This window comes from Equus quagga, chromosome 13, assembly GCF_021613505.1.
Source record: "Equus quagga isolate Etosha38 chromosome 13, UCLA_HA_Equagga_1.0, whole genome shotgun sequence".
NCBI lineage: Eukaryota > Metazoa > Chordata > Mammalia > Perissodactyla > Equidae > Equus > Equus quagga.
This window is the reverse complement of record NC_060279.1, coordinates 86,444,068-86,467,544: the sequence shown is the minus strand read 5'-3', so window position 1 is coordinate 86,467,544 and position 23,477 is coordinate 86,444,068. Positions and strand designations below refer to the sequence as shown.

General features: G+C 40.7%; 1 protein-coding gene across 1 annotated transcript; it reads right to left on the bottom strand.

Annotated features, from left to right (window-relative positions):
- Positions 1–2,207: 2,207 nt before the first annotated feature.
- On the bottom strand, positions 2,208–18,197 carry LOC124251516 (zinc finger protein 677-like). Its single transcript, XM_046684388.1, has 5 exons — positions 17,600–18,197; positions 15,300–16,252; positions 14,889–14,979; positions 11,542–11,707; positions 2,208–5,218 (listed from the first exon to the last, which is right to left on the bottom strand). The coding sequence occupies exons 3-5, from the start codon at positions 14,901–14,903 to the stop codon at positions 3,156–3,158; spliced, it is 2,244 nt and encodes a 747-aa protein (XP_046540344.1). The 5' UTR covers positions 14,904–14,979; positions 15,300–16,252; positions 17,600–18,197; the 3' UTR covers positions 2,208–3,155.
- Between the last annotated feature and the right edge of the window lie 5,280 nt (positions 18,198–23,477).

Sequence of the window (23,477 nt, the reverse complement as noted above, 5' to 3'; positions counted from 1 at the left end):
AGGTGTGGAAGAAAAAATAGTAAGAAAAAATTCTAAAGGAGCAAAAAGGATTTCTAATAGAGTTGAAAAGAATCATGTAATAACACTATAATCACAAATTGAGAGTTTTATAGCCTTTGAAAAACTCTCCTGGTAAAATTATTGAATCATATTTATTGTTTTATAAACACTTCCATTAATTATTATGAAACTACTGTAAAAAATATCTTAGGCAGTTTATCTAACAGTATTTCAGAAGCACTGTTGACAACTATATTGGGCAAAGGGTTCTATGTAGGCAGCAAGAAAGACATATAAGAAGTTATTAACATGAGGAAAACTGTGCTCTTTCCTAACTAAGGAATCAAGAGGTTTGACAGTAAAATATTCAGTGTTGTGTTAAAGTCTTACTCCATTTTTTGATATCTGACTATGGACAGCTTTTAAGCCTCAACCCTCTCTCAACTCCCCTCCCCACTTTTGGTACAGCTTATTGAGGTGTAATTGCTACATTTTAAAAAAAAACAACCCTGCTCATATTTAATGCATCCTCCCTCTTCTTCTACTCTATAGGTGTGCAAGCTTATAAGCCCAGTTGCTCCTTTGTTTGGTGCCCACAGGAAGATCAAACGACCTGCGGGATCCTGACCCCAGGGCCAACTCATAAACTCTATATAAACCCAAAACAAATCTACTTTCCTTGCTCCCAAGCCATTTTTTGTTCTAATTCAGAAGGCTGCCCTGCTTTCCTTGGAAAGTCTCATTAGGCATTAAACATTCTCATCCCCATTTGGCATCTGACATTATCAATCTTGAAATCTAAACTAAATTTTGGATGGGGTCCATCCTGTGTCTGCATGATATACGCAAGTGCAAATTAACTATTTTTGAGGGAGTCAATATGTGAAGTTCCTAGTCAGCCTAGAGACAAAACAAAACAAAACAAAATCAATCTTTCCCCCTTAAGTGAGTCTATTCATTCTTAAGGGGAAGCTCATGATCAGTGATCTGTTCAAATTACTCCAGTGAGAGCTCCATGCAGAAAAAAACTTTGTTTATATATTTATTTCTGAATTTTTTAAATTTTCTAACACTTTTTCATATACTTAACATATTTTTATTTTTTACCTCATGTAAATCAAGGCCAATGCAAGCCATGGGTCTTAAGTATGCACAAAAAAGGGCGTGTGGAAATATAATCATATGGTCCACACTCATGAATAGTATTTCAGATGTTGAGGGCAGTCTAAAGTTGCACCTCTATGGTATTTTAATCATAGCCACATAAATATCCAAGGGGCAGTGTGTGGAGACAGTAACTCAACTAACTTATGAGTACATACTGACAAAATTGTACAGGCATAACCCAAAGATATTGTGGGTTTGGCTCCAGACCACTGCAATAAAACAAATATCAGAATAAAGTGAGTCACATAAATTTTTTTGTGTCCTACTGCATATAAAAGTTATGTTTACACTATACTGTAGTCTATTAAGTGTGCAACAGCATTACCTCTAAAAAAGTGTACACACCTTAATTTAAAGATACTTTATTGCTAAAAAAAAAAAAGTTAACCATCATCTGAGCCTTCAGGGAGTCATAATCTTTTGCTTGGTGAAAAGTCTTGCCTCAACGTTGATGGTAGCTGACGGATTGGAGTGGCTGTGGCAATTTCTGAAAATAAGACAATGAAGTTTGCCACTTTCATTGACTCTTCCTTTCATACACTTTCTCTGTAGCATGTGATGCTGTTTGATAGCATATTATCCTCAGTAGAACTCCTTTCAAAATCAGAGTCAATACTCTAAAACCCTGTACTGCTTTATCAACTAAATTCATGTAACATTCTAAATCCTTTGTTGTCATTTCAATAGTCTTTACAGAATCTTCTCCAGGAGTAGATTTTATCTCAAAAAACCACTTTATTTGCTCATAAATAGGAAGCAACTCCTCACCTATTAAAGTTTTATCATGACATTGCAGCAATTCAGTCACATCTTCCACTACACCCTCAATTTGCAAAAGAAACCACACAGTACCTTTTAGACACAATAAAGCAAAGCACAATAAAACAAAGTATGCCTGCATGTTGTTTGATTCCACCACGAAAAGAAACTGTTGCATATGCCTTTCAACCGTGAGAAGCTAAAGACATATTGTTAGTGCTTGTTATGAAGTAACACGATGATGTGGGATATATTTGATTTGATAGAAAAAATATGATTCATTTCAAGTTTTGGAAAAATGATTAAATTTTATTAAACATTACAACTATGATATACTGTATGTAAAATGGTATCAGTGATATAGTGCTTAAAGGCGAATCCTACACATGTACACCATATTCTGGTTTTTTGATTACATTCTCCTCTCTGATAGGTGCTCTCTTTGGCTTCCAAGAATAAGATTAATTTTTCACTCATTTTTTGATACATGCAACAGCTATTTTCTTTACAAAGAAAGGATGACCATCATTTCTTTGCCATTATTTCTACCACAGAAGCAGTCCCTACTAACCTATCATACTATTCTCATCAAAATCTCAGTCTCTCAATCTTAAGGCCTGCTGTTTCGTGCTTATCTAGTAGAGCAATGACTTCTGATAATCCAGGGGCCCTCTGTTGTACCAACAAATTTGTAGAAGAGGGTCCTGAACATGTGATTTACAACATTTTGCATATATTCTCAGCCAAAGCTTATGCTCTCATTCAAAACCACACATTATTGTAAGTTAAAATTCAGAGTCCTCATTCTCCCAGGAAACGTGGATATGATTGATCCTCATCTAATAAAGTACACCTGTTTATCTATCTCATTGATCTCCTCCAACAGACCATCATGGCAACACAGGAAAAATATGTGATGACGGCATAAGGTCAACAAACTTCAAACTTCAGGTCGGAAGACATCAACAGTAACGTAGCCTCTTCAAGAAAGCTCAAATAATAAAAGTATCTTAAACATGAAGAAATGGTACACTTTCAAAGATCTCCTTGCTCCACAATACTCGTCATTTCATGAGTTTCAAATGACTTTTTTAATTACAGTGAAGAACTTAATAGCTGAGGATGATTAATCTTCTAGGACTACAGACTTAGTCCTCCCTAGCATAAATTCTCTGCAGTATAGTCTATTGTAAAAAATGGTTAAATGATTTACACCATTCATTACATTTTTAAGATTTCTCTCCAGTATGAATTCTTTTGTGAATCCTGAAGTCAGACCATTGTCTAAAGGCCTCGCCACATTCAATACACTTGAATGGCTTCTCTCCAGCATGCATTCTCTCATGACCCCAAAGGTGTGACCGTTTGATAAAAGCCTTACCACACACATTACATTTGTGTGGTTTCTCTCCAGGATGTATATTCTGATGTCTAGTGAGGCTTGAGTACTGTTTAAAGGCCTTGCCACATTCATTACATTTGTAAGGTTTCTCTCCAGTATGAATTCTCTGATGAATTGTAAGGTTTGAATTTTGACTAAAGGCCTTGCCACACACATCACATTTATATGGTTTCTCTCCAGTATGGATTCTCTGATGTCGAGTAAGGCGTGAACACCAGTTAAAGGATTTGCCACACTCATTACAGGTGTAAGATTTCTCTCTACCATGAATTCCCTGATAATCCCCCAAGCTTGAGCTTTGAATAAAAGCATTATCACGTACAGCTGATTCATAATGTTTCTTTTCAGTATGTATTTTCTGATGTCTAGTAAGGTGTACAAATTGTGTATAGGCTTTACCACATTCATTACATTTGTAGGGTTTCTCTCCAGTATGATGTCTCTTATGTTTAGTTAGACTTGAACGCACAGTAAAGGCTTTGCCACATTCATTACATTTGTGAGGTTTCTCACCAGTATGAATCCTCTGATGTTCTACAAGACTTGGTCTTTGGATAAAAGCCTTACCACATTCATTACATTTGTATGGTTTTTCTCCAGTATGAATTTTCTGATGTTTCACAAGGCTTGAAATGTGGATGAAAGTCTTGCCACATAAACTACATTTGTGTGGCTTCTCTCCAGGATGTATATTTTGATGCTTAGTGAGGTGTGAGCACTGCTTAAAAGCTTTGCCACATTCATTACACTTATAAGGTTTCTCACCAGTATGAATTCTTCGGTGAATCCTGAGCGTAGACCACTGCCTAAAAACCTTGCCACATTCAACACATTTGTATGGTTTCTCTCCAGTATGAATTCTCTTATGATCCCAAAGATACGAATGTTTGGAAAATCCCTTACCACACTCATTACATTTATAAGGTTTCTCTCCAGTATGAATTCTTTCATGACGCCAGAGGTCTGAACATTTGATAAAAGCCTTACCACATTCATTACATTTGTGTGGTTTCTCTCCAGTGTGAATTCTCCAGTGATTGGTAAGATGGGAATTTTGATTAAAGACCTTGTCACATATATTACATTTATATGGTTTCTCTCCAGTATGGATTCTCTGATGTCTTGTGAGGTTTGAGAACTGCTTAAAGGCTTTACCACACTCATTACATCTGTAAGGTCTCTGCTCAGAATGAATTCTCTGATGACTAGTAAGGACTGAATAATGGCTAAAAGTCTTTCCACATTCATTACATCTGTGTGGCTTTTCTCTGTTTATTTTCTGATGGTGTGTAAGCAATGAAGGATACATGAAAACTTTTCTATATTTATTACACATGTTGGTTTTGATAGTAGGAGGAGGAAATCTTTGAAGTGGTGAAATTAAGGAATACATTTTGATAGACTTCTCAACTTGATTACATTCATAAATTTTCTCTTTAGTTTGAAATCTCTGCAATTCAGCCAGATGTGACTGAAAGCTTAATCCAAGTCTATTTTCAAAACATTTCATATACTTGTTTCCTGAGGAGACTATGTTTTTTATCTTTAACAAATTCTTTATAAATGACTTCGCATGTTTGAAATGTTGATATGCACTTTTCCTTAAAGAAACATTCTGCTTTAAAGGTAAATTAATGCAAGATATGTTGCCTTGTTTCTCTTTTTTACTACTGAGATTTACATTATCTGTCATAAGCACTTCTTCGGAATTTCTTTCTTCATATCCACACGTACTCTCAAAGTCATACATATTTCTCCAGACTTCCCCAAAGTCAAGATCCTCAATGTCATGGCTTTTATGTCTTCCCAAGACCACTGGTTGGTATAATTCTCCAATATTAATGTCTTCCTTTAGTAACAATTCCTTGATCATAGATCTAGCAGAGATATCTGAAAGATAGGGAAAAAAATCTTCATATTAACTAGAGTTGGCAGATGAATACTACACTAAAAGTAATATTTACATAGAATAGAAAAAAACTTCTCAACATAGGTCTACAAATGTTTAATAACAGAACACGTTAATAAATGATTACCTGTATTTTAAATTATTTTTAAGAGAAGCCTACTTTCAAACATGTTATAACCAAATTGCTCACACTATGTAAACAAATAAGCTCTGAAAGAAAGTGTATTATTTCACTACCACACAAAAACACAGAGTGGCAACAGACAAACGGGTGTCTCACATTTCAAGAGAAAAAGATATTATACAAATGCATATTTACATAATTATTGCACAAAAAAATGCTAAAGTACAGCATTATATGAGGTTATGATAAATAATCCATTAAAAACAGCAGACACACTGAAAAGCCTGGGAAGAAAGGCTGGGGAGTTTTTTTGTGGTTGAGCTCTATGAGTTCTTTGTATATTTTGGATATTAACCCCTCATCTGACATGTGGTTTGCAAATATCTTCTCCCAATTGTTAGGTTGTCTTTTCATTTTGTTGATGGTTTCCTTTGCTGTGCAGAGGCTATTTAGTTTGATGTAGTCCCATTTGTTTATTTTTTTCTATTGTTTCCCTTGCCCAGTCAGGCATTGTATTTAAAAAAGTGTTGCTAAGACGGATGTCAAAGAGTGTACTGCCTACATTTTCTTCTAGAAGTTTAATTGTTTCAGATCTTACATTCAAGTCTTTAATCCATTTTGAGTTGTCTTTTGTGCATGGTGTAAGATAATGGTCTACTTTCATTCTTTTGCATGTTGCTGTCCAGTTTTCTCAAGACCATTTATTGAAGAGACTTTCCTTTCTCCATTGTATGTTGTTGGCTCCCTTGTTGAAAATTGGTTGTCCATATACACGTGGGCTTATTTCTGGGCTCTCGATTCTGTTCCATGGATCTGTGTGTCTGTTTTTGTGCCAGTACCATGCTGTTTTGGTTACTAGTGTCTTGTAGTATATTTTGAAATCAAGGAGTGTGATACCTCCAGCTTTGTTCTTTTTTCTCAGGGTTTCTTTGGCTATCGGGATCTTTTGCTGTTCCATATAAATTTTAGGATTCTTTGTTCTATTTCTGTGAAAAATGTTGTTGGAACTTTGATTGGGATTACATTGAATCTACAGATTGCTTTAGGAAGTATGGGCATTTTACCTACGTAAAAACAAGAACATCATCAAAAAAAAACCCCAAAACAAATCAAAACAAAAAAAGGCTGGAGAGTAACATGCTTTGGGGAATAAGGGCTTTTAAAAACTGCCACATATTCATAGAAATCTAAGTCATAGACATGCCGAGGGCTGGGTGAATGTTCAGAAAACATATGAGAAGGCCCTGAGGTCTTACCTCCAGCTAATCTTCAGTCTCAGCAAAAGCAGGAGGTAAAGGTGAAGGCAGCATTGTAAATTGTCAACCTGAGTTTTACAGGTATTCCCAAACACACAGAGTCTGTCACCAAAGACTGGGAGTTGACTTTTTTGGTTTTTTGTTTTGATTTGTTCGGGGGTTTTTGTGGTTCCAGGTGTTTGAGAAATTCCATGTTGAACCACTACCTAACCACTAAGCTAACTAAACAGAGACTTGAGTAGCCACACATGACAAAGAATAAGGAATAGCAGCAAACCAATGCTGGGGTGGGGAGCAATGTGACTTCCAAAGTTGCCATATAATAAAATTCAAAATATTCAGTTTAAAAAAAAATTACAAGGCATGAAACCAACAATGATGTATGGTCCATACACAGGAAAAAGTGAAATTTAACAGAAACTATCCCCAAGGAAGCCCTGATATTGGACTTTACTAGACAAAACAATTTCTATCACTATATTAAATATCCTCAAAGAGCTAAAAGAAACCAAGTGCAAAGAACTAAAGGAAACAATGAGAACACTATTTCCCCAAAAAGAGAATATCAATAAAGAGAAATTATAAAAAGAAACCAAATAGAAATTCTGCAGAAGTACAAAAACTGAAATAAAAAAAAGCTAAAGGGTTTCAACACAGAATGGAACAAGCAGAAGAAAGAATTAGCAAACTTGAAGATAAATCAATTGAGATTACCTAATCTCAGCGCATAAAGAAAAAAGAATGAAGAAAAATGAACAGAGAACTGCGGGACACCTTCAAGTGTACCAACATAGATAATGGGAGTTCCAGAAAGAAATAAGAGAAAGAAATGAGCAGGAAAAATATTTGAAGCAACAAGGCAAAAACATTCCAGAAGTTTATGAAATTCACAAATCTATATATCCAAGGAGTTCAACAAATCCCAGGTGAGATAAACTGAAAAAGATCCCCAGTAAGACACGTTATAATCAATCTGTTCAACGACAATCTTGAAAGCAGTAAGAGGCAATTTCTCAGGTGAAAGAGATCCTCAATAAGATTAACCATTGATTTCACATCAGAAACCATGAAGGCTAGAAGGCAAGGAAACGAAATTTTCAAAGCGTTAAAGAGAAATAACTATCTACCAAGAATTCTATGTACGTCAAAATTATCCTTTAAATAAAGGAAAACTTAGGACATTGTCAGAAAAACAAAAACTGAGAAAGTCCCTTGTAAGCAGACTAGTCCTACAAAAAACACTAAAGGGAATGCTTCAGGCTACAATAAAAGAAGAAACAGTAACTTAAATCCACATAAAGAAATAAGGAAAAGTAATAAAGACACTACATAGGTAAATACAAGGTCAGTATTAACATATTTTTGGTCTGTAATTCCTTTTTTCCCTATCAATTTAAAAGACAACAACATAAAACAGTAATTCTAAATCTACATTGATGGACAATGTACAGACTGCAATTTGTGACAAAAACAATAGACGAAGGAGAGGCAGGAGATGTATGTGTGTGTATATATAGTACATCAAAGTTTTTATATACTATTTAAATTAAGTTGGTATTATTTGAACTAGATTTTTATAAACTAATATTTTATTTGTAATGCCCAGGACGACCATTAACAAAACAATTAAAAAATATATAGTAAAGGAAACAAGAAGTAAATCGAAATGGTACATTAGAACACACCTAACACAAAAGAAGGCAGTAATGGAAGAACTGAGGAGAAAAAAAAGATATAAGACACACTGAAAACAAATAGCTAGAGGGCAGAGGTTATTCTTTATCACTATTTAAATTAAGTGTAAATGGATTAAACTCTTAATTAAAAGGGAGAGGTTGGCAGCATGGATAAAGAAAAAAGGATCTAACTATATTCTGTATGTAGGAGATTCCCTTTAGATACAGAGACACAAATATGCTGAAAGTGAAAGGACGGCAAATGATTCTGTTACGGGCCAAGGGGTCGGCTAAGTGGCGCAGCGGTTAAGTGTGCACGTTCCACTTCAGTGGCCCAGGCTTCGCCGGTTCAGATCCTGAGTGTGGACATGGCACGGCTTGGCAAGCCATGCTGTGGTAGGTGTATCACATATAAAAGTGGAGGAAGACGGACATGGATGTTAGCTCAGGTCTGATCTTCCTCAAAAAAAAAAAAAAAAAAAAAAACTGTTAAGGGCTGAATTGTGTCCTCCCCCAAGAAATTGATATGTTGAAGTCCTAACCTCCAGTACCTCAAAATGTGACTGTATTTGGAGATAAGGTATTTAAACGGGTAATTAGGGTTAAATGAGGTCACTGGAGTGGGCCCTAATCCAATGCTTGGCCTCTTTATAAGAAGAGATTAAGACAGAGACCCACACACACAGGAAAGACCATGTGAAAAAGCAGGGAGGAAAGACAGCCAACTACAAGCTAAGGAGAGCAGCCTGAGAAGAAAACCCTGCTGACACCCTGATCTTGGCCTTCTAACTTCCAAAACTATGAGAAAGCAAATTTCTGTCGTTTAAGCCACCCTGTTGTTTAAGCCTGTGGTACTTCGTTATTACATCCCTAGCAAACTATTACAGATTCCATGCAAAAGGCAACCAGAAGAGACCTGGAGTGGCTCTACTGATAACGAAATCTAAGTCAAAAATTTCTATGAGACAAAGAAAATTGTATATTTAAACAAAGATAACTCGGGGCTGGCCCTGTGGCCGAGTGGTTAAGTTCGCGTGCTTCACTGCAGGCGGCCCAGTGTTTCGTTGGTTCTAATCCTGGATGCGGACATGGCACTGCTCATGAAACCACACTGAGGCAGCGTCCCACATGCCACAACTAGAAGGACCCACAACGAAGAATATACAACTACGTACCGGGGGGCTTTGGGGAGAAAAAGGAAAAAAATAAAATAAAATAAAAATAAAAAAAAGATAACTCATCAAAGAATTACAACAAATATGAACTTATATAGACCTAAACAAAAAAGCCCTAAAATATACGAAGCAAACATCGACAAAACTAAAGAGAGAAATAAAAATAGTTTGAGAATATTTGGAGACTTCCAGACCCCACTTTCAATAAGCGAGAGGAGAGCCAGAGAGAATTTCAATGAGGACACGAACACTTGAGCAAGACTATAAAGCACCTAACTCTGACAGACACATACAGAGCACGCCAGCCAATGACAGCAAAATACACATTCTTCTCTAGATGCACATGGAACATTCCCCAGGATAGACCATACAGTAAACTATGAAGCAAGTCTCAATAAACTGAAAAAGGCTGAAACTATGTAAAATATTTTTTCCAACCATAATAGAAAGAAAGAAGAAAGAAGTAACTGCAGGGAAACTGGAAAGTTCATAAATATATGGAAATTTTAAAAACACTCTTAGAAAAACCAGTGGATAAAAGAAGATCTCACGAGAGAAACTAGAATTTTAGAGGAAAGAAACAAAAACACAATGTACCAAAACTTATGATACGGTATAGCATGGCACTGCTTATACTCCTGCTGAGTAAAAGCAGTTTTACTGCTGGATCAAAAGATCCACCCCACTCTCCTGTTACACACGCTCCTTTTGTTTTTTGAGGAAGATAAGCCCTGAGCTAACATCTGCTGCCAATCCTTCTCTTTTTGCTGAGGAAGACTGGCCCTGAGCTAACATCCATGCCCATCTTCCTCCACTTTATATGTGGGACGCCTGTCACAGCATGGCTTGCCAAGCAGTGCCATGTCCACACTCGGGATCCCAACTGGCGGATCCCAGGCCGCTGAAGCGGAACATGCGCACTTAACCGCTGTACCACCAGGCCGACCCCTACACACACTCCTTGATGTGAGGCAAAAGCAGAACTGAAGAAATGGCTGGGGCATCTGAAGAGGCAGTGAGGGCTTGAAACAGCCCCGTGCACTTTCCTGGGGCCCCAGATGCTGACATTTTTCCATCCTGCGAGAAGGTCTCCCAAGTACATGAAATGGGAACAGAAGATGGAGAAGGCCTGGGGTCCAGACTGTGAAGGCTTCAGTTCTGATCTGTGTGGACTGAGAACTGTGTATGAGAACAAGGAAGAAAGAGGACCCCTTATAACCAGCCCTCCTGGTGCACCTCAAGGTCAAGCTAGCAAAGAGATCCTCGGGGGCAGGTAAGAGAAGGTTCTATGTCATGATAAAGATTTTGCCTTGGTCTTTGCACGAGCTGGTGGGTGGGAGGAGGAACTTTTACTCATCTGAAGAAAACAGTGATAAATGGAAGGGAAGAAAACTTTCCGTTGAGAGCCCACAAGAAATAAACTCTTGTTTTCCCACAGAACTCTCCCACTTGTGGAGAGTTTCCCAAACATGATTAACGGTGCGGCTTCCTTTCCGTCGAGCTAAACTCTTTCCTCTGTTCACACCTTTGATACATTCCCACCCACTTAGTTTTTTCACTATTTTCACCTGGCTTTGCACAGTCCAGGGCTCTTTCCCATGCTCCAAAATGGAGATAATACTCAGGCCAAAAAGAGACATTTCTGCTTATAAGAAAGGAACATGATATGCTGTGGCTTTTCCAGAATACAATTTCATCCCTTTGTTCAGCTGAGGAGAGAGGACATTACAGACACGTCTAGAAAAATATTTCACAGATTTGTTCACTGACTATCTCCTTCTGAATGCTTAAGGAATATTTTTAAAATATAGATGTCTAGCTCCCCTCCAAGAACTACTGAATCAAAAGGACAGGGGTAAAAGCAGAACCAGAATCAGATATTTTTAAACGTTTGCCATAAGGTTTTGTGATTACTTGACTTTGGGAACCACCGTTAATCTAATGTGGAGTGGGCAGATCATCTGAAGAAAAAGGAAGGTGAAAGTCTAGATGCTACATCATGAAGCTTTTCATTTCAGAGGCAACCCAGCATCAATCGCAAGTGAGCATGGCAGGGTCTCCCGAGAGACTTACCAGGGCAGATCCTGACTTCTGGAGGGCAGCTCTCCTCACCCAGGGAGAGCAGGTTCCTGTAGTTCTCCAGCATCACGTCCCTGTACAAGGCCCTCTGAGCGGGGTCCAGGCTTTCCCACTCCTCCTGAGAGAACTCTATGGCCACGTCCTTGAACGTCAGCAGTTCCTGAAAGGAAAAACACATTTCACTAAGGTACAATGGGAATCATTCTTCTCTTCAAACAATATGAGAGCAGGAGAGAGGTGTAAGGATTGATTCAATTGAAGTGAATTCAATTGAAGTGAACAGATCATTTTGAGCAAGATAATTGTGAGCAAGTTATATAGCCCTAATTTTGCTTTATTATATTTTTCCATCAGAGGATATCAAATCCACGAAATCACTGTAGATTTCACATTTTTGCGGACAATAAAAGAGACACATAAATGAAAAATATTCAACACAGGGTTGTTTACACGGACATGGTACATATTATGTTCTACACACTGAGTGATATTCAATATCTAGACAAGCTAATGCATGAGTGGTACCTTCAGGGATGACAAAGTCCACATACATGCACAAATATAAATAGAACTTTCCATTTAAAGTGAGATATTTAGCCATTATGGAGTTTATCAGCCTAATGGAGTTTAATCCACTAATAAAAAAATGATTCAAAATGAAAAAATGTACTACTGTTGTATGTTAAAGTAGCAGATTAAATAGAACAAAGATTTATCACCGCAGTAGATCTTTGAAGAAATACTCGATGATTAAAAATCATGCCAGGGCCAGTCTGGTGGCGAAGCAGTTAAGTTCGCAGGTTCCACTTCGGTGGCCCACGGTTCGCCGGTTCGGATCCCGGGTGCAGACCTATGCACTGCTTGCCAAGCCATGCTGTGGCAGGCGTCCCATATACAAAGCAGAGGAAGATGGGCACGGATGTTAGCTTAGGGCCAGTTTTCCTCAGGAAAAAGAGGAGGATTGGCAGCAGATGTTAGCTCAGGGCTAACCTTCCTCAAAAAAAAACTACGCCAGGCAAAAAATTAAAAGAACTGTTATCAGGCAAGACAATTTCACCAGGCATCATAATCTGCAGTAAGCACTAGAAGAATTTCCACTACAGGTAAGGCTGAGGTAAGTGGGCCAGCCAGGCGCCTGCCATTCGCCACTGCACAGGATGCCTGAGCCAGAACCAGAAGAGGGAAAAGCAAATGCCAGTTAGGAATTTTATCATGACACCTAATTAGAAGAGATTTCCCAAGCTATGTGAAGAAATGAGGAGATTTTATTGAAGGAGATAACAAAAACATAATCAAAGACTGACAGACCTAATTCTTATTGGAAGATGTGGTGACATAAAGACGTCAGTCATTTAGAAATTCGGCGCAATTCAAATATAAAAGAAATGTGGAATTTCAAATAAAAAGTCTCCACTTCGTTGAGAGATAAATAATTTTGAAAAGAAAAATAAAATGGAGGGCCCTGGCAAATAATATGTGAACCTGTTAGTATACGTGTACACGTGTGTGTGCACTAGTGTGGATTACACGAAACTTTGAAATCAATGAAATAAAATGGCTACAAGATATCCACAAAAAGGCCAAATTAAAAAGATTTCAGTAAATCCAAATTAAAGAGAGAATTTTAAACAAAGAAAGATTAGGACTAAAGAGAACACAGTATTTTGAAATTATGCTGGGTGAGGCCTTCAAGCAACATCAGAAAGCAGAAGACAAGAAGGAAAGAGATGTATGTTTCACTGCAAAACAATGATAAACTAAGAAAGACACCAGGGCACATATAAAGAATTAAAGTACAAAATACAGAATAGCTCCTAAAATAAATCAAAGGAAAACTCAGCAAAGTATGAAAATCCATGTTTTATTTCCACAAAACAATGAAAGTTACTCACAAGTAGTTGGAAAATGGAAACACAAACAAAGGATTATCATTTTCCTCTAAATTTTCAAAATACAAAAAGATAATGGCACCAAGTTTTGCTTATATCCGGGGAAATCTCATGTGCTGTTGGTGGGAGAGGGTACCTTTGCAGCTTTAGGGGAGGGAATCTGACAGACTCTATCAAAATACCAAACACACCATCCTTGACCCAGTAATCACATGTCAAGTTTCCCAACCTAGAGAAATCCTCAGACATCTGCAGAGAGGTCAGCCTGCTCAGACACAGCCACTGTGGCATTCTTCACACTAGCGAAAAATTGCAAAGGTCTCGTGTGGCTTCAATAAAGAGAATGCTCCAATAACCATCTACAAAAGAGCAAGCTATATCTGTGTTTACTAACATGAAAATAGCTTCTAGACATCCATTATGTAAATTTTTCATATTTGCAGAATAAAATGTTACTCTAACAAACTTCATTGAAGAATTTTTTCCAAAACCTCATTAGAACATGTAAATTCATTTTTACAAGATTTAGCTGACTCTTGCCACAGAACTGACAACAGTGGTCCCTCACTGAGACATGAGGGATGGTGAAGGAAGTAACAGGGAAGGAGATACATTATATCTTAGTGCCTAAGTTGCTTCTTTTTTCAGAGTTTGACCACACACACACACACAAAAATACATATATCATGTAATGTTTAAAATGAAAGACATATAATAGTTAATAATAATGATGGAGCAAGAATTTGGATTCAGCCTTTTTGATGACAAAGACAAAGTTCTGTGCTCCACGTCTTGGCTGAATTATAACCATTTTTACCTAAAACACCTGCTGCACGAGAGACCCTGCAGGAAGACCACGGTTTCTGTGGGATGGACGTGCTAAGCATGATTTTTGTAAAACCTCTTATTGTTAGATATTTAGGTTGATTCTATATTTTAAAACCAATAATGGAATAAAACATCCTCTATCACTCAGGTCTGTTTCTGAACTTTATTCTCTATCATTAACATTTTGGAACCAGAAACACCATGATTCATTTGTGTAGCTCTGAAGGCATTATAAAGTCAGGAACAGCTGATCTCCTTTTATCACTCTTCTTTTCCAGAATTGTCCAACTATTCCTAGATATTAATACATGACTTCCCACATGCAGCTTCTTTCACCGAGACATGGCCCAACCTCACAGACACCACGTGGCTCACACTCCATCCCCAATCCACAGATGTGAAGCCCTGCCCGGGACAACGCCCAGTGGAGGCTCCTCACAAGTTCCATGTCACTGGGTCGCGGTGAGATGGAATCTAAGTGGAGACGAGAGGGACTGAGGGAAGGCCCCGAGTGAGTGGAAGGAACATGTCAGGCAGGACACTTCAGAGTCAGAGATTAGCAAGTCCAAAGAAGGACATTTCAGGAAGGAGAGACAGATTAATCAACAGAGAATATGACTTCACCTGGGAAAGAGCCATTCTTGACTCCTCTTCTTTCCTCTTCCTCCTCTTCCAGGCTTCTTCCTTGGGCAAGATTGCTCTTGAGAAGTCAACCCTGAGTGTCAAAAATATGCTGTTTAATGTTTTGAATCAACATGCCTCCTTCCTGTGCCACAACCACACACACAGGGAAGACCTCACCACGTAGCAAAGACAGCCCTGTGCTGCCCATAGCCACAGGAGGGATTCAGGGAAAACAAGCTCCTATACAGAGACCAACAAGTGAGGGGTTTGACCCCTTTCTTCAGAACTCGCTCCCCTCCTGGTGAAGCCCTCAATACACTGCCGCAGCAGGGACATGAGATGGACTGTCCCTCCCCTTCAGGTCGCAGACCTGGTCTTAATCAAACCCTAATCACAGCAGAGCCCCCTCACCTGTCCTGGGATCACAGGCTGATCCCATCCTCAGAAATGGAGGACCCAGAGCCTCGCTGCTCGATGCTGCACGCAGATCAGAATCACCTGGGACACTTAAAACATCCCATCCCACTTGACCATCTGAAGTGGATTCTCTGGGGACTCGGCACAAGAGATATACTTGCAAAACGCCTCAGCAATCCAACACAAAGCCAGGGTTGAGCACCCCTCAGAGGAGGCAAGCCCAGCACACCTCCCAGCTTGTGGCTCTGTTGTCATGTGGGCACTGTTGTCATGTGGATCCAGCCAGAGGAAAGGGAAGGAACAGAGAGAAACAAGCAGAGTAGGCAATACGGACCAGACGTGGGGGTGAGGGGGTGGCTGGATGTTAAAAGGAGGCAGGGAGAGGAGAGAGAAATCAGAGAAGGTGCCTCTGAGAGGTGATATCAGAACAAAGACCTGAGGAAAGAAGGGATTTTGTCACCTGCAAGTGAGGGGTCAGTGACTTCTAGGCAGAGGGACACCAAAGTGAATGCCCTGAGGCGGTGGTGTTCCTGGCTCCAGGAAGGGAAAAGCAGCCTGTGTGGCTGGAGTAGACTGAGTGAAGAGGAGCCAAGTAAGAGCTAAGATCAGAAAGGGCTGTGGTCTTCAAACATTCTTCCCTGTCCCCAAGATTTTTGAAAACCAAGTATTCCCTTAACCATTTTTTTATTTGTTTTGTCCTAAGTTAAAATACTAACAAATAAAATAATATCTTATATATTCTGAAAACATGCTGAGACACTCATCTAAATCCCAGGAAGTACAGGGTCGCCCTCTGCTGAGATGTAGCGGGAGGACTGCAGAAGAACACATCTGGCGGAGTTCAGGGGACCATTTTTGAACATATGAAGATGAAAACGCCAGTCAGTATCCCAGCAGAGATGTTGAGGAGACAGCTGGATACAGAACTCTGGCTTCAGAGGAAAAGTCTGGTGGAGAGGTGAAAACAGACATTAGTGTTTAAAGTCAAGAGATGCGATGGAAAAGCAGTGGGTGTGGACAGAGAAGAGAAGAGGTTCAAGGACTAAGTGCAGAAATGCTCTCACAGAGACTAGGGGGTTAGGAGAAACAGGCACAGGAAGCTGAGACATAAACAGGGAGAAAAAAATTAACACTGGTGACTGGTAGATAGATTCATTTTCTAAAAACAGTGTGATGCGAAAGCCAAGAAAAAAGTGCTTCAAGAAGAGAGAGTGCGGCATGCTGGTGAGAGGACGAGATGCTAAGAATAAACTACTGATTTAGAAATGGGGAGCTCACTATGACTCTGATAAGGAAAGTAACAGTGGAATGTGGATGTGAACACGAGAGCTGAAAGCAAGAATTGAGGCAGAGAGTATAAACAAGGTTTTAGTGTATTTTGCTCTGAAATGGAGCACAAGAAAGAGCACTTATTAGAGTGGCAAATGTAGCTAACAGAGGATTTTTTGTTTTAAAAATGGGAGAATGTAGTAAAAGCCTCCTCTTTTTTTTTTGAAAATGGGACAACATCGCCATCTGTATATGCTGAACATAACAATGGCCTAGAGGTAAAAATTGATGACATAGTGGCAGTGGCCAAAGGATGCTATACTGTCCTGAGACTGCAGTACTGCCAGCCCTTATAACCCCTCCACAGTTGTGCTCAGAGACCCACCTCCAGCAAGCCCATCCCAATGAAAACCCCAGCCACCCATCACCCACTGTTTCTCTTCTTGACCCAGACACTCCTACAAGCTCCCATGGTGTTCTATACTCCCAGTGGACACCCCAAAATATTACAGGAAAGAGCCCTGTGATCATCTATACACTTTCCCATAGAATCCCACACCACATTCCTAACATCAATCTTTTGTTCTGGCAGGAAAACACCCACCAATCCAGGATCCCATACGTTCCTTCTTGGAGACTACCCTAAAGTCAGGCACTGCCATAATGTCAAAATACAAGATTACCGTCTCCAACGACCCACATTTTCCAACAAGACTCCAATATCGTCTAATGAAACACCCCAAAATGTCATCTGTATCCCACAAAACACATGTGACACCCTCAGTAATGCTTGGCCTCTATTTTACCCTCGCTTTTTCATTCACGGTTTTTCCCATTCTCCCTCAGACTGTCTCTACTCCGCCCCCTACCGTGCACATTCACAGATATGGAATAAAGACGTCCCTTGCCCGGGAACAGAGCTTTCCAGAAGAGCTTCAGGAATGTAAACGCACCACAGCAAGCACAGCCAGGGGGATGCGATTTGTGCAGGAGAAACACAGTGTCACCGAACGGGTGCAGCTCACCTCCCCCAGCGAAAGAATCAGACATCTCCCCTAAGGCGGTGACAGCAAAGTGGAGGACTAAGGACGGAAGGAGCCCGACTCCGGAAGACAAAGAGATGGAGCAAGTGTCAGGAAAGCGGTGGGGTTTGCGGAATCCCAAGGCCAAGGAGATGTGGCGTCCATGTATGCACTGCCATCTCTGCCTTGGAGGAGCAGAGAGGGGCGAGGCTGGGGAACAAGGGAGGGAGAAAAAGAATCCACCTGAGAAGTAAGGACTTCACACAGCGCGGCTGAGAGGGGAAGGGGACGGGAGCCTGCGGGAGTCACCGAAAGGTTCTGAGCAGGAAAACGACGCAGCACGCGGTGTCTACTGCACCCAAGGCGGGAAGGCCAGGGTCGGGGACCCGCCTCACAGCGATTTTAAACCGAAGCAGACGGGGACCTCCGGACCCGCAGCGGAGCTACAAGGGCCTGGAACGTCTCGCGGTGCTGCCGGGACTCATCGAGCGCGGAAAGAGGGCATGAAGGGGTTTTAACGTACGCGGCGACCCCCAAACCTCGGGTGTTACGGTTCCTTGAGTCTGAGGGCGCCGCAAAGATCAGGGTTGAAGCAGAAAACAGTGACTGACTCACCCAATCTTGCCCCTCGCTCCTCTTCCGGGTCTGGAGGAAACTGCGCGTGCGCGGCGCTACAGGGGGCGGGGCCGGTGAGGTGCGGGGCGTGGACAGTGGCCCGGAAGAGACAAAGTACGCTGCGAGACGGGCGCGGGCCGAAGTAGGGGCGGGGACTGGAGGCAGAGGGATCTGGGCTTACGCCCGCCCTCGCACCTTTCCGGAGCTGTACCTGCTTCTCAGCTTTTAAGCGTTCATGAATCTCTTTGTCGTCCCGCGGACCGAGGCTCTTCCTCGCTATTTTAAGGCAATGTCAAAACCTATTTAAGGTAAAAGATTAGAGTTGTGAGGGTTGCTTATATTAGAAGCTAAGATGTTTTCTTGTTAACTGAAAACTGTTGAAGTCAAAGTTCTTTTTGCCAGCGGGTAGTGGTGGAGCATATAGTTAAAAATAAAATCATTTCCCAACCCAGAAATCCTCTCCACAAAGCTAGCAGAAAAAGAAAACAGTTTCATTATTGAATAAGCATTAAACCAGACTGTGATGGGGATCACAGGCAGTCTGCTAAGAGATTGCAAAGAGAAAACTCTCACAGTGTCGTATAAGCCAAGCAGATACAACCCATTACTTTTTACATACATGTTCTCAAGATAAAAAAAAATAACTAGTCCTCATGTAAGAAGACGTGACAGCACCATTTGTCAAACATGCTTCATCCTAACTTCATCAGGTAATTGGGGTGACCATCTGTGTCAGTTAATTGGCTTTATCCAAAGGAAAAACAAACTTCTCACATCTCACAAGGCACCTGCTGAGTTAAGCACCTACCCTCCCACCGGAAACCAGATTAGTGTGCTATCTCCCTTGATTTACATTTCGAAGAGATGCCTCCCAGGTCCTTAAAGAAACATTCCTGGGTTACAAAATTGGAAAGGGCCTTATTTAGCTTTTTAAAAGACACACATTTCAAAGAGGCAGAGAAAGAATTACAAGTTTTCTAAAGGAAATGCTCTAAGAAAAGGGAGGCGGAGAAGTCTCTTCCCTTTCTTTCAACAGAGAATTGTCTTTTTTTTCCCCCTCTTATTTTTGATTTGTATTTGTCCTTATAGAAACAACATGCATTCATTCATTAAGGCAATACTTTTTGAACATCTACTATATGCTCACAAGAATAGTAGTGTGCGCTCTGCCTCGGGAACTGTGCTCGGAACCTCACATAAATTGAGTTAATCCTTGTAAATACCTTGGGAATTCAGTATTATGTGTCCATCCTCCCCAGGAGGATTAGGTGCTGGGCTTTGCCTTTCTAGGGGTAGAAATTCTCTATGTCTCTTCTGTTTTCTTATCACTGATCATTAAAATGGTCTTACATGTGATGGTAGCTCAGTACACGTGGAAGAGAGAAGGCAGAAAGGAATGGTGGGGTTAGTGGTTCTGAGGGATTTTTTGATGGTTTGTCCATTTGTCTTCATGTGTTTTGTTTGTTTTTAACATGTAGAGTGACCAATGGGCCCCCAGGAGTTGGAGACATGGTGCTTCCAGGAATTCTCTACTCATAGGTTATAACCAAAGAAGCAAATTCTGTTATCAAATTTTAAGTCCTTTGCTCCTGGCACATAAATGAAAAGCAATGGGATATATTGGAGTATATGAGGAAGCCATTTGTTGTAAAAATAATTTGACCTGATCTTGTTTTTCCAAAAGAACCTGACGTGGCCTGTCGAGCATGCATTATACATCTGCTTTAAACATTTGCTATGTCCCAAAGACAAGAATGATGCCCTTAAAGATAGAGATGTAGCTTCCACCCATATTAGCATTTCTTTAAGGATAAGCATCTCTTCCTAGAAACTAAGGATTTATTACTAGCCTGCTGTGCTCACCTGTTGACCACTAGCCAGCTGACCACTGACCTGCTGTGCCAACTGAGTATCTCATGACAGTAGTAAAAGAGATATTCCTGTCATAGGTGATGCATGCTCTTTGTTCCTAGACAGTATATAACCACTCTGTACACTCCAGTTCTTTGGTGCCCCTCCTTCCTTTGGGAAGGAAGGCCCCGGGCTATAGTCCTCAGACCTGGCTCATAATAAACTCACCCCAATTTTGATTTATAGATTGATTAGGGATTATTCCTGTTGACACTCCCCTTCATGTTCATCTGGGTGTCTGGAAATTCTGAGTCCCAGTTCCAGGTGGGCAGCAGGAGGAGCCATCTTGAACTAGGTTCTGCTCTAAACAGTTCTGAGAAGGGAAGACCTGAGGGGGATGGGATGGATGGGAGGGGTGTGAAAGGCAAATTTGGCATCTAAGAGGTTATTTTAGAGGGGAACTGCACTGATGATTCCTGGACTGATGGACAATACATGCTCAACAGGCCATGCTAGACCCTAGCGACCCCAGCTAAGCAAAGAAGATCACCTCTTGGGTGCAGATTCTGGAGGCAGCTGAGCTCTGTGCACACAATTGTGGAAGGCCAGAAGTATGGAGTAGAAATTCAGGAAGTTTTGGGAGGAGTAGTTTTAGCCAGGACTTATGGGCTAGTTATATGTTACATAGCACAGGATAATTCTGGGCAGCCAGTTCCAGCCCCTGTGCAGCCTTAGGGACATGTATTGTAGGATGCCCTGAGGGGCTGCCCACTTTCCTATGTGTGCATGCCAGAGGATTTGGGCAGGAAGGAAGACGCAGAAAGGGGGAGAGCAGGGGAAATCAAGTACCCTGGGGGACAGTGTGGGATGGTGGTGGAACTGGTTTGTGCTACAGATTCATGTCCAGGCAGGGCTGAGCTCTGCAGCTTCTTCCTATGGGCTTGGGTTCAGACTGGATTCTGGTTGGATGATCAGAGCCCTAAATCAGGTAGATGGACCAATTTGCTGCATGTTTGGATCCTGAGAAAGGGGTGCATATGACATAAGACTTCAGAGCAGAAGTGCAGCAACTTGGGCAGAAACCTATAGTAGCACAGTGGGGCTCCCGTGGGCAGAGTTTGGTCCCAAGAGGGACAGAGCCACACCAAGGTCCTGTGCACATGCGTGGGCATAGGCACAAAGTGCTGTGTGGTGGCTTGGCATTCAAGTTAGGTACCCAAGGATCCTCCCTCCCTAAATTCCCTGGAGAAGATGCATCCCAAAGACCTGTGCTCAGATGAGGTCTTGCCCTCTCCCAGTGACCCTGATTTTGTTATAGTGCTTGTATTGTCTAATTGTGACCATAAAATTTATGATGCTGTTATCAGGTTTTTTTCCATGATCAGTGAAAAAATGGCAAAGGGGAAAATATATTTATTAATACAGCTTCTAGGTTCTTGTTCAATTTAACAGTCACAGAGACCTCTGAGTTTGGTGACTTAGAACGTCTTCCAGCAGTTAATGATGGCTCATGTATGACAAAGTGAGATAATAGAAAATATATTTATTGGTCTCTGTCCCTGCCTGGCCCCTAGCACAGAGCCCTTAAAACCCTTGTAATCTCCTAAGTGATGAGAGCACTAGGAGCATCTTTTGTTCTATTTGGTCTTACCCTGATTCCTGGCACTAAGCTCCAAAATTCGTTGGAATTTTGTGGATGATAGTGTCTTTTGTCTTTTTTTCTAGTGAGTTGAATCTTGGTTGGCTCCTAGATGGGAGATGGTCACCAGAAAGACCAGGCCATGATTAGAAGCTTGAAACTTTCTGCTCCCATCCTCCACCCCATCCCCAATCCTCCTGGTAGAGGAGTAGGGCTGAAAATGGAGTTAGTGATCCATCATGCCTATGTGATGAGGCCTCCATAAAAATCTCAAAAGTATGGGGTTCAGAGAGCTTTTGGGTTGGTGAACACATGAAAGTGCTGGAAGAGTGGTGCGCCCAGAGAGGACATGGAAGCTCCAAACCCCTTCCCACATACCTTGCCCCAGGCATTCTTTAAAATGGCTGTACCTGAGTTATATCCTTTTATAATAAACTAGTAATCTAGTTACTAAACTGTTTTCCTGAGTTCTCTGAGCCACTCTAGCAAATTAATTGAACCAGAGGGAGTCTTATGAATTTATAGCTGCTGACAACCCAGACTTGCGATTAGCATCTGAAGTGGAGGAGGGGAGAGTCTTGTGTGACTGAGCTCTTAACCTGTGGGATCTGAAGCTATCTCCAGGTGGATAGTGTCCAATTTGACTTGAATCATAGACCACCCAGCGGGTGTCACAGAGGATTGTTTGGTGGGAGAAACACTACCACACATTTGATAAGCAGAAGTGTCAGAAGTATTATGCGTGTGAGTAAAAGAGAAACACAGGAATGTGTTTTTCCAACTCAGACAGGGACACAACAGAGCCACAATGAAGACACAGGACCCTTCAACACCATTCAAAGAGCATACCAAGGTTCTTCGGCAAATTTTTTATCATTAAAGTTTCTAATGTTCCATTGTTTAAATATAATGTGTATTTATTATTTTTTGAACTTTACTTGGTGTCATAATATGTAATGACAATGTTGAACTGTACTCCAACTCTCTAATTCTGGAAAATAGCAAAGGCTAAAGAACCCCTCACCTTCACCCACATGTTGCAGGAAATAGCCTATTGCGAGGAACCACACTTCCTAAGTGACTTCAATAGGACTCATGATAGGCCCCTTGTTTACCTAGGAACAAGACAGATACAGATGCTCCAGAACCCCATCCTTTGTCTCATTAATGTTGTCTCATCAATTGTTTGTCCACACTGATGAATACAAACTGAAGAAAACCAGAATAGTATGTCACTCCAAAATATGCCACTTAAGCATATTGATTATTTTGAATTAAAGGCACTTAAGAAACAGCCAATGCAAGAAAGACACTGACCCTCTATTGTCTTCCTGAAAGCAGGAGATCAATCTCTCATGTGAAAGTTACCTTCCTTGTACCAGGAGGAAAGAAGACATTCTTATCACCCGAGACAGGGGATTTGGGGCTGAGAAATCTGTACAAACAAACCTTGTTAAACTAACCCTTATCTTACTACCTCTAACCCAAACCCCTTTCTCTTCTCAATTCTTCACAAATTTATTGTTTTTTGTCTAAACAGTATAAAAGCTTCCTGCTCTGACTACTTCCTCAGGCCTTTATTCTCTTGTGAAGGCTCCTATGTACATGTAAAAATTTAATAAAACGTGTATGCTTTTCCCCTGTTAACTTGTCTTATGTCAGTTTAATTCTTAGGCCCAGCCAGAGACCCGAAGAAGGTAGAGGAGAATTTTTCTTCCCTTACAGAACAATGCTTATTAATATGACTTAATCAAACTTTACTTAAGCTTCTCTCCT

Bases quoted from the DNA above. Each gene is read 5' to 3' on its own strand.
- LOC124251516 (XM_046684388.1), bottom strand. The intron at 5,219-11,541 runs GTAAGTCTCTCG...CCTATCTTTCAG, and splicing joins AGAAGTCAGGATCTGCCCTG to ATATCTCTGCTAGATCTATG.